Below are 11,747 nucleotides of genomic sequence, written 5' to 3'. Positions count from 1 at the left end.
TCCCTTGTGACAAAGCAAGACATTCACAATGCTTGTTTTTGTCAAACCAATAGTACAAAATTCAAAATAATTGAAATGGAAAGCAGCAAATATTCACATGAGAAGCTGGAACCATCCATCTGTCGTCAACTGCTTATCCTGCGTACAGGGTCGCTGGAAGCTGGAACCATGAAATGTTTTTGATAATATAAAAGCTATATGTATTAGCTCTTGGGATGTTTTGTGTACACAAATCTTAATTTGTAAAGTCACCAGTAACTAAAGCTGTCAGACAATTGTAGTGGAGTAAAAAGTATAATATATCCCTCTTGAGATGTAGTGGAATAGAAGAAGCACCTCAGATTTGTCACTTTTACGATCTTCTGTGCTGCTACAAAGGAATATCCCCAAAACATGTGCAAATATATCATCAAAACACATGGCTTTCCCTTCCCTGTTGTGGCTGTGTGGAAATCGGCGGGATGTCCCTTTAAGTGACTCTCCTCCCACAGGTCGGTAACATATCCGCGCCCCCATCTATCAGCGGCTTACTTTCACATCAACAATGACTGTCTTTGCTAATTTCAAAGAAAAACACGCCAGTATTCCAATAAATATTGTGAACATGTATTGCGTTTAACTTCTTATCAATGCACCAGAGCAGCATCTAGCACAGGCAACAGACACTGCCACTGGTAAGCTTACATTTTCTTGTCTAGTCTGTATGATAGGGTGGTTAGAAGCTAGCTAGCTGGTCAGAGATACTGTTAGCCTAGGCCTCAATCTTTGTATTTAATCAAGCGTGGTCTTGGCGGACACACTGGAGTCCGTGGCACATTGTCCACGTTGTTTTCGCCGTCTGCCTCATGTCCCATATAGAAATGGCTCGTGAGCTATTTGACTCAGGAAGAGAGCAAATGAAGTAGCAACTAAGCTAGCTAGTTATGTCAGCTTCCGCAAAACTTGCACCTTATTGAGGGATGCTATGCAGCTAAAGCAAACTTCTTTAAAGCTTGCTGTTTGTGATGCATATTTATGAGGTGATTTTTTTTGTTGCAGAGCATTTGATGTAGCTGGCCGTGCACGTGCTTTGACTGGCAAAAAAATCTTAAGATTGAAAAGATGTATTTGTTGTTGTTGTTATTTGTTATGACTGTGCACCACTCCTTTCATCAGCTCTGTGTCTAATCTAATCACAAACCAAACTATAGCGTAAAATGCTTTACTAACTGCTGGCTGATGCTGTGCTAGTAAATTCTATCCAGCGTGATACATATCGCATACTCAGTGAAATAATTTACACCCATTACTCAAGACATATTATTACATATTTGTTAGATATTCCAAGTCCAGCCTTCCCAATGACCTGCTCTGTTTTTGTAAACAGGTACAAGAACAAGGAGAGAAATCATAAAGCTAGACACAGGGCTGGGAGACGTGTGCCGTGGGTGTGTCTGCAATGGCTGGTGGAAGGAGAGGGGCTAACCGTACCACGTACTGCAGACCTCCACTAAGCAGTGAACCAGGCTCGGTCAGCAATGGCAACCACTCAACCAGCTCCCCAGTCACAGGGGTGCGATCTCGTACAAGGTAGGAGCTCCAATATGCTGCTGCTAAACACACACTGTAAGAATAAATAAGTGCAGCCTGAGAGTCACAAAGGATTTCTTCCCATTTGGGTTCAGGAATGCACTATGACATAATAAAAGAATAATATACATCATAATAAAAAGCTTTGTTTTTTTGGTCTGCAGGAATGGTTCGGGAACGTGCATGTCCAGCCCCCCACTGGCTGCGCAAACGGTGGTTCCTCTGAAGCACTGTAAGATCCCCGAGTTATCGGTGGATCGTAACGTGCTGTTCGAGCTCCATCTTTTCTTCTGCCACCTCATTGCCCTCTTTGTCCATTATGTCAACATCTACAAGACTGTGTGGTGGTACCCCCCGTCACACCCTCCCTCACACACATCTCTGGTGAGTACCATGTTTATTATGGTTATCGGGTATTATATTCAGCAGCTGTGTTTTTAGAGTGTGGGCTGCCGCAGATCACTGCATCCCTATTGGTTTGAAATGTACTTATTTAGCTGGTAGCGTACACTGGTACTGTAGGGCTGTGCTTATTTATGTTGACAAAATAATGTCAGTGGGTGAGGTGAGAGCAATAATCCTGAATCAATCTTATTACTTTCAGAACTTTCACCTTATTGATTATAACATGCTGGTGTTCACTGTCATCATACTGGCAAGGAGGTTAATTGCAGCAATTGTTAAAGAGGTAAGAATTGTACTTTTGGCTTTAGCCTTTTATCCCTGACCTGTTTCTTTAAACATTCAAATATAAAATAGTATGTTGTAATTGATGCAAGTTTTCTTTTGTTTTTCTTTTACATCCTTAAACGTGTTTCTGTGCTAAATAAAGGTGTACTGACAAAATTGTATTACTGTATTTGACTATTATATCTCCCTCCTCCTCTCTCCCCCAGGCGTCACAGAGTGGGAAACTATCCTTCCCTCACTCCATCTTTCTAGTGATGGCTCGGTTTGCTGTGCTCACGCTGACAGGCTGGAGCCTGTGTCGCTCCCTCATTTACCTCTTCAGAACCTATTCTGTCCTCAGCCTGCTCTTCCTCTGCTACCCGTAAGTATTCACAGGGAAAAAAAGGTTAAAAGTGGTGTGAATGAAAAGATTTGAATGGTGAGTGATCATCCAAGTCATGTTTGCTACCTCTGTGTACCTTTTGTTGTGTCTTGAGCATAATGTCTGGCAGTTTGAAAACTATCTGCACTGTCACTGTCAACCTTCATTTTGGAGCTGTGTTTTTTTTGGGGGGGGGGGTTAACATCAGTGCAAGCTGTTGTGTCACAAACATATGTTTTCAGTGTAAGAATATTTGCCCTATCTCACCGGGCAGTGTTGAAGCAGGGATTTAGGTATTGTAAAAGTGAATTGTAGCTGTTATTTTCCGCAGATTTGGAATGTATATTCCGTTCTTCCGGCTGAACTGTGACTTCAGGCGAGCAGGTCCGCTCTCCCCCATTACAAGCATCGGCTCCAAGGAGGTGGGCAGCGTGGGGCGGGGCAGGGACTACTTAACAGTGCTGAAAGAGACGTGGAAGCAGCACACCAGCCAGCTTTATGGCGTCCAGGCCATGCCAACTCATGCATGCTGCCTCTCCCCGGATCTCATCCGCAAGGAGGTGGAGTACCTAAAGATGGATTTCAACTGGAGGATGAAGGAGGTGCTGGTCAGCTCGATGCTCAGTGCTTACTATGTGGCTTTTGTACCTGTCTGGTTTGTCAAGGTAGGAAACTGTTGGACTTCTTTAAGTCTTAAATGTAACATTTTAAATGTTAACTCATTTAAAATGCTTTATTAGCACTTTTTTCCCACCTGCCTGTATGTTATTCCCTCAGAGTACACAGTATGTAGACAAGCGCTGGTCTTGTGAGCTCTTCATCCTGGTGTCAGTCAGCACGTCAGTCATCCTCATGAGACACTTGTTGCCACCTCGATACTGTGACCTGCTTCACAAAGCTGCAGCTCACCTGGGCTGCTGGCAGAAAGTAGACCCCTCCCTCTGCTCCAATGTTCTTCAGCACATGTATGTACTGTGAGCAGTTTATTACTAGGCTTTAGGTCCTTTTAGACTAAACTGAGTCAAATTTAAATCTCTACTGTCTCTTTTTTGCATAGATGGACAGAAGAGTACATGTGGCCACAGGGAGTCCTGGTAAAACACAATAAAAACGTCTACAAGGCCATGGGTCACTACAATGTTGCAGTTCCATCAGATGTGTCCCATTATCGCTTCTATGTGAGTATTCCTAAATGAGCAGTTCCTGATATTTCAGAGAGCCTTAACTGATTTTTATTAAATGACTGACTGCATCCTGTTTCTTTCCCTACCCTAGTTCTTCTTCAACAAGCCTTTACGAATATTGAACATACTCATCATCCTGGAAGGTGCCATGATATTCTACCAGCTCTACTCATTGATATGTTCAGAAAAGTGGCATCAGACGATATCGCTGGCTCTGATTCTCTTCAGCAACTACTACGCCTTCTTCAAGCTTCTCAGAGACAGAATAGTCTTAGGAAAGGCATACTCGTACTCGAACAGCTCGTCAGACCAGAAAGTCAGTTAGACTTGCGTTATTATTGGTCGCATTTGCTTAGAAAGAACACAAACATGCCTAAGAGCTCTGTATTTTTTCTACAATTTGTGTCACATTTTTGTTCTGATCTGCCATAATAAAAATGAATATTTTTGTATTACTTTAAAGGTTTGTTTAGTTTTATTTCACCCTACAATATGTTTTCCATTCTGACCACAAGAGGCCTCTGTGTTTCACAAATTAAACAATTTCTGAGCAGACAGGTGTAAATATTTCAGTTGACAAGGTGGACTAATGCTGCTGGGAACTAGTTGATTTACAATTTATGGATTACAATATTTAATGGGTTTTTCAGAATCAGCTTTATTGCCAAGTAGGTTTACACATACAGTACAAGGAATTGTCTTTGGTGTTTTGGTGCATAGTAAACTAGTAGGTATATAAACTTAATAGGTAGAAACAATAAACTTAGTAGGTAGAAAACTATAAGAAAGACAAATAGAGCAGAGAAAGTGCTGCAGGTCAAGAAGCAGAGTTATATTGTCTTTGGAAAGCTTTATGCATAACCACAGAAGAAGTGAGATCCTTCTGATTTGAGTTTCTTTTTTGCACATTGAAGTCTTTTTTTGCACGAGTTTTTTCTATATTGTACAGATAGTAACGCCCTTTGGGGGAAATTTGTGATTTGGGACTATATAAATCAAATTGACTCGACAGAAGAAAACACAGTTTAGGTCTTTGTGTGTAAAGTTACAAGGAAAGCTTGTTTACAACAACAAAACTGGTACTGATGGTCAAGATGTCAGCGAAAGATAGAGAACTATAAATTGGGATGTTAGTACATCAGCTGATCAGTGTGCAGTACACACAGTGCACCTGAGTGGCAGGCGGCAGCATTCTCCCGGCGCACAGCGGGGTGGGCTGGCCCTTTAAGAAGGATAAAGACAGCAGCTCCGCACGAACCGAGCGCATCGATGCCGCTCTTTGCATTTCATCTGCAATTTACACTGCTGCTTCCCCTGCAGGGATAATTCAACACCATCGCTGTTTATAAAGTCGCATTTATATGAAGTGTACTTAATCGTTAGAAGTGGCAGGCGGAGATATGTGACGCTGTGCCCAGCCGGTCTGCTCTCCGGTGCGTAATTGATTCGGTAAGTCTTATTTGTGTCATTCGTAGACGATAAATCCGTCTACACGTCTTCTCTCACACTGAATTTAACAACACGGTGTAACAGACTGACATTAGCACATCGCTTTTTCATCAGCTTTTCTACATTATCGATAGAGTCCAAGTAAAGAAGGATTTCAGCGTATAAAGTTGCTGTTGTGTATGTCTATAGTGGCCATCTTTGGATTCTACTTGGCACGGAGGCTGGCGCAGTGTTTTGGAGACAGCATCTATTACAACAGTGATTTTAGCCATTGTAATGGGATTAAGAGTTATTTAGGCTCAGTGCCGAGATCATAATGACATTAATGCACTCACTTGGCCTGTTAATATAATAATAAAGAGCCACTCTACTGCTGTGATAGGGTGAAGGTTCTGATGTCACCGCAAGAGCCTAATATGAATATTAATACTATATGAATATAAGTGAACAGCGAAGGAGAAACAAATGCAATTCAATACAAGTTCTTTAATTTTACCTTTTTAGTATAAGAATATTTGAGTGTTTTGCAGGGACATTGTCTTTTATTGGATAATTGCTTCATACTGTAAAGGGATAATATTCTGGTCACAGAGTGTAAATAGATAAGGCCTTTGAACTTCACTATCCTACCATAGAGAAGGCTCAATAATAATGCAGTATATTGATTTTCTCCTTCAGCCATTTGTCTGAAAGCTATGTACATTTGCTCCATTTGTATAACATACATTTGGACTCATGTTCTGCATATTGGTGCAGCAGTTCAATCAGTTGTCTGTCTGTGAATTTCAGTCATTCATGTAGTAAAAAGGTAAAAGCAAAGTCTACTGCTACAGTTTGTTTGGCTGCTGGAAAGTGTCATCAAACCAGTAATATTCTCTAAAGTCATATCCAATTTGAGGCAGGTCTAAAAATATCTTTCTAGGCTGTTGTTTCACTCACACTTTTTACACCATGAAAGCATTATGGGGAAAAAACTGGAAAATAGCTTTCCATTAAAAGCTTTTGCCTGAATACAATCCCATCTGGGTATATCAGTGGAATAATCTTCCTCACTGTCACTTAATATTAAACTGTAGTAGCACTTCAGTGGCATTTTTTCTGTGACAGATATATTGTTTTGCAATTATGTATGGATGCTGTTAAAGTAATGAAAGCATCCCTTCATTTTTTGCAGAGTGGAGATTTCTGAGCTGCAGTACTGATTTTTGGCACGGTCAGGATCTCCACATAGCTCCTTCCTCAGGGAGGGGAAGGCTGCTGCTTCTGAACTTCCTACCTTTGTTGTTATCAGGACGTCCTGAACACAAGCCAGGCATCTCACCCCAGAGTGTTTCACTTCAAAAATTCAATAAAAAAGTTTAATAATGGAAGACAAACGCAAGAAGCGGAGCCCCAAGGTGTCTCTCCCCCAGCCCCCTCCTCCCCCCATCAACCCCCGCAAACTCTCTGTCCTGCCTGCCAGCAAAAGTGCCACCTTCTCTCTCGGCCTGCCACAGCCCCCCTCCCCCAAGAACAGAGGCAAGTTTAAGCGGTCCGTGGGAGCACCAGGACAGCCAAAAGAAGTGTTCACAGCCGTCTTAGCTCCACCAAAGACCACCAGGTTTGTGTCTCAGCTGTGGCCAAAATTGTCGTGGAAATTATATTCCTGGTGAGGGTCTGAGCAAATACTCGAGTTACAACAAACCGTTGTCTTTGAAGAATTTATTTAACAAAAGACAATAAACAGAGAAGTACTACAACACAAATCAGCTGGACCAGAGGTTCTGTCTCCTAAGACAGTCCCTAACGTCTGGCTGGAGTGACGTATGATGATAATGATGGTGATTAAGACAGGAACATTTTATCTTATCTTTATGCTGATCTTGTGGAAGTCCAGCTTGATTTGATTTTCTCATCGCTGTGTTTATCTTAGTCATTGTGGCCCATACTCTTTGGCAACCTTATCCAAACTGAATTGACCATTGTACACAGATAACTGGCTAAATGAGATAATGTGAGATCACGTACAGTGTGCAGTATCTCCACCACAGCTACATCTGAGTATAGTAAAAAAAAAGAGTAAATAATCTTGAAAATGGTTTGTTTTGGAATGAGACTGCATTCATCACTTTGCACTGATATTTAAAAATATATATATTTTAAAGGGGGACTGTGTAAGTCTTTCTGAACATTTATTGGTTAATAGTGAATGCAAAACTACTGTTCAGCATTTAGCTAAATTGCTAATAGTCATAATGTCAGCAAACTCTAACAGTAATGTCTGTATACAGTAATATTTACATAAACATTAGCCTCCATCAGCAACAGGTCATACCAGATCAAGTAAGGTTGCATCAGCAAAACCCCTTAGTGTGTTGAGCATGGGTTGCTTTTAGTGCTTATGAACTTTTCATTTGTAAGAGGAAGATTGATATTCTTTTTTCCCTAAAAAAGCTACACAGTCTTACTTTAAGGGTTGTCCAAAGCCATTCTGGGAATAGCAGAAATAGATGAGCATTGCATTTCACCTTAAAATGTAATGAAAGAGAGTCAATAAGTTACAACAACAGATTACGTATGATTGTGATGTTTGTTATTCCGCAGGCCCCACAAAGAGAAACCCAGGGCCCCGCAGCCAGCAGGACCTAGCAAAGTAGTCCAGTCCTCTCCTCTGCAGCACTCATTTCTCACAGATGTCTCAGACGTGAGAGAGATGGAGGGAGGCCTCCTCAACCTTCTCAACGACTTCCACTCAGGCAAACTACAGGCTTTTGGTAAGATAACTCTGATTAGAGAGGCCACCAAGGGAGTATTCTGTTACGGGCTGAAAATAAAGCCAGTTGAAAAGTGGCTTTATTTGATGATTCAGACTGAAATCAAATAGCTGTGGTGCTATTTTTACACACCTGGTGCCATGGAAATACATTTGACTTTAACCAAATGAGATGACACTTTGTGCCTCAGAAGTGACCCCTGTCTGGTTGAACTCTAGGTAAGGTGTGCTCCTTCGAGCAGTTGGAGCATGTGCGCGAGATGCAGGAGAAGCTGGCACGGCTGCACTTCAGCCTCGACAGCCACGTGGAGGAGCTTTCGGAGGACCAGAGGAAGTGCGCCTCCGACCACAACCTGGAGCACCTGCTCTGTAACGTAAGCACAAACCACGGCAGCACAGGGTCATCCTCATCTGTGTTTTTGAGAGATGCATAATCTCAGTTTTCACCAGATCATAAACCTTTTTCAGATTTCACTTTTTCCATGCAAGAAATCCGTGCGAGGTTCATGATCGTTGCTGCCATGGTGTCACAAGTTACTGAAACTGCATCATGTGACACTACAGCTCTCCACTGAAAGTCTACTCTAGTTTAGTTATGTTAGCAGTTCCTTAGCGCAGAGTGAGGCAGGTTTCACTTTGGGTTTTATAAAAAGCCTGAGGCTATGGAGTAAAGTACTTGCACATAGCACTGTTTTCTCCAGTGAGACATTTTAACTACAAATAACAAGCTGACAGGCAAACCTCTGTTATAGGTCCAATGTCTTGAATGAATGAAGGCATGCAGTTTGATAGATTATAATACGTGTATTTCATTTTATAGCTGTGACCTTATAGCAGCGTACCAGAATGCATTTTCCACACATTGAGTACATCCAATTATTTATCGCTTAAAAACAATATCAAACCGGGAGTGAATTCAGTTATAAGGTCACGGGAGCACCCAAATTTAGTTATTAACTGCCAAGTGTCACAGACTATTTCTGCTGCTCTGAGGCTCAGGAGAGGTGAGGCATTTATCACACGTATGCAGTGTTAATGGGTCGAGCTCACGACATGCAGTCTGTTGTATGCACCAAACCTATTAAAAAAATACAATAGAGTAACGACAGTCTGAGGTTAATCATATAGCAACGTTAACATTGTCGTATGCTTTGCTGGGTTTTTAATATGTTTAAATGTTAAATATTATTCAGCAGACAGTGATAGTGCAGTCCAAGAATGCCTTGAAAGCGTTTCTATTGTTAGCGTGTTTGTGTGTGGCTCCTGGTTACCCACGCCTCAGGCTGGTATGCTGGCTGTGGGGAAGCTGCAGTGTTGTGCGTGTGAGAGGGAGGTGAGGAAAAAGGCTTCAGCTCATTACAGATTCTGCTGCCAGGAATACTTGCTAGCTGTAGCAGCAGTAGGTAATTGTGCCTCAGAGCAGATGGGCTGTGAAGTGACTGTGATTTGTGTGGATAAGCAGGGAAGTTTTCCATTTGCTTTTGTAAACAATGTTATCGGATATTGACCTGACACACAGGCTGTTATGTAATATGATCACATTTAGTGGTTAGTCCCTTGTGCTGCCACATCAGTTTCTATTTTAGGCTGTTTTTGTAAATGATACACCTCTCATCCATTTGTTCATTTGTCCCTGCAGCTGGAGGAGCTCAGCACCTCAATGTATCCTTTCCCAAATGTTAATTTATGGGAATCAGCCGGCACTCTGGGGCGCAGACACTGGTTTTAAATAATCTGTTTTCAGTTCAACCACCTTCTGTGTGAATCCTTAATGTGTCCGCATTCAGACAAAAGCTCCACTTGGCTGAGAACCAGGACCTGCCCAAGACATCTGGTCCCTGACAAAGTGAGGTGCGGAGGATGGCGACCACACACATCTTCTCCCACCATCTAACCAGTCCAGGTTGCCATGGCATTAATCCGGCTGCCTTAATAAGGGAATGGAAAGATCCACAGGAGGAGGGGCCATTTTTCCATTTGGTCAGCGAAGCCGAGGGAACAATACAGTGACTCGAAGCAGCAGAGCATTAAATGAACACTCAAACCAAAATCATAAACCCCCCACCCTCAATCATGGCACAAGAAATGATCAGAGGCTTTACTGAACAGCTTTGTTAGAGGACATATGTTGTTTTAAAGTTTTCAGCATGGCCTTGGCTCCTGTTATTAGTTACATCATTTGGTCACAAATAACTGAATCCAGGTGTAGTCTTTGGTTCTCTATAGATTTGTGTTCACAAAAAAGTGCATTTCATGATAGTTTAAGAATTTGTATGATATTTAAGTCATGCCTCGTCATTTCCATAGTTTCAGAAGCTATTTGTCTCTGTTAGCAAAGCTAAGGATTGGCCATAGTATGCATACAATTTTGCCCTTATCGACAACACCACTGTGGTTAACTCAGAACTTTAAAAGGGAGTTTTCATTTTTGCTATTATCCTGAATACACTCCCTCATTTTTATATATTTGCTGTTAAAGTTTAATACTGGAAATCAGACTGGACTTAATAAAAGCAGGGTTAACCTTTGTTATAACTGTACATTTTGAAGGGATTTGGAAATGGTTTATGTGTTTTGCCAATGTGCAGTTCAGCTACTGTATTTGTTGACAATGGTTTAACATAACTTGGTGATGGAGGAGATTTTGTGCTTTATCAGGATTGCCTTTATACTTTGTTTTTGTGAATGAGGACCCAGTAGCACCATCTCTCCAAGCGCAATCTTGTCCAACCTGCTACTGAAATACTGTAAAAATCACCTGCTGTAACATTTAGGGTCACAGGGACTTTGTCCAGTCTGACATTCACTTCTCATTAAACTGTCTTGGACAGCACATCCTCAGAGTAATGCCGCTGGCATAAATCTCTGTACAGTACAATTTCAAAATGGCAGCTACTTTTATAGTTAAAAGTAAGGGGGAGTAAGATTTGCATTGTATTTAATTACAAAGTTGGCAGCGATGCACCTTGACCATAATATTTAATTCCTGAAAAGCCAATAAAAATGATATTAGTGATCGATCTAAAACATCATGGCATGTCAAAGCATTGGTGTATTTGGTTATTACAGAAGTCTTTTATACTGCTTGCTAAGCCTACCTCTTTTCTAAGGCCTTGGCCTGGGAGCGCTCTACAGTGACATAATACATTTCTTATTCTGGATCCTTGACAGTGGGGCTGCAACTAACAATTATTTTCATTAAAGATTAATCTGCAGATTCTTTTCTCGATTCATTAATTTTTAAGAAAATGCTTAAAAATGTCAAAGCGATGTCTTCAAATGTTTTGTTTTGTCTGACCAACAGTCCTAAACCCAAAGATACTCAGTTTACAGTGATATAAAACAGAAAATCAGATGCTGTTTCATGAGATGCTGGATAAAGAGAATTTAGGCTTTTTTTGTTATTAAACAATATTTAACAACAAATAGATTATCAAAATAGTTGCCAATTAATTTTCTGTCTATCGACTGATTGTTGCAGCTCTGCTTCACAGCGAGTATTTACTGTTACTTCACATATTAAGAAGGGCAATTCACCAGGAGACTGGTTACCTTTAGCCTTATGTGAATTAGGCACAGTCAAAACAGAAAGCTGGTAGTTGGTAAAAGCTGGTAAGAATCGCATGTGTATTTAGAAACCGTACCGACTGATTAATAAAGGTAAATTAGGTACCTTATAAAGCATATAATGTGTTTCTTGGATATAATTTAATTCACCTTTCATTTTGAGAAGCAGTCAAAT

General features: G+C 41.1%; 2 protein-coding genes across 2 annotated transcripts; both read left to right on the top strand.

Annotated features, from left to right (window-relative positions):
* Positions 1 to 498: 498 nt before the first annotated feature.
* On the top strand, positions 499 to 4,266 carry tmem39b (transmembrane protein 39B). The gene is made up of 9 exons (XM_038728131.1): positions 499 to 674; positions 1,367 to 1,569; positions 1,734 to 1,953; positions 2,174 to 2,257; positions 2,466 to 2,620; positions 2,952 to 3,285; positions 3,398 to 3,585; positions 3,678 to 3,798; positions 3,896 to 4,266. The coding sequence occupies exons 2-9, from the start codon at positions 1,439 to 1,441 to the stop codon at positions 4,127 to 4,129; spliced, it is 1,467 nt and encodes a 488-aa protein (XP_038584059.1). The 5' UTR covers positions 499 to 674; positions 1,367 to 1,438; the 3' UTR covers positions 4,130 to 4,266.
* Positions 4,267 to 5,035: 769 nt separating this feature from the next.
* On the top strand, positions 5,036 to 11,291 carry ccdc28b (coiled-coil domain containing 28B). Its single transcript, XM_038728129.1, has 6 exons — positions 5,036 to 5,253; positions 6,428 to 6,853; positions 7,837 to 8,006; positions 8,225 to 8,379; positions 9,645 to 9,667; positions 9,793 to 11,291. Exons 2-6 carry the CDS (start codon positions 6,618 to 6,620, stop codon positions 9,845 to 9,847), a joined length of 639 nt encoding a protein of 212 aa, XP_038584057.1. The 5' UTR covers positions 5,036 to 5,253; positions 6,428 to 6,617; the 3' UTR covers positions 9,848 to 11,291.
* The last annotated feature ends 456 nt before the right edge of the window (positions 11,292 to 11,747 follow it).

This window comes from Micropterus salmoides, unplaced genomic scaffold (genome assembly GCF_014851395.1).
Source record: "Micropterus salmoides isolate LMB-PRFRI ecotype aquatic unplaced genomic scaffold, ASM1485139v1 Ms_hic_scaffold_19, whole genome shotgun sequence".
Taxonomy (NCBI): Eukaryota; Metazoa; Chordata; class Actinopteri; order Centrarchiformes; family Centrarchidae; genus Micropterus; species Micropterus salmoides.
The sequence above is the reverse complement of the archived record's forward strand: the minus strand, read 5'-3'. Positions and strand labels throughout refer to the sequence as shown.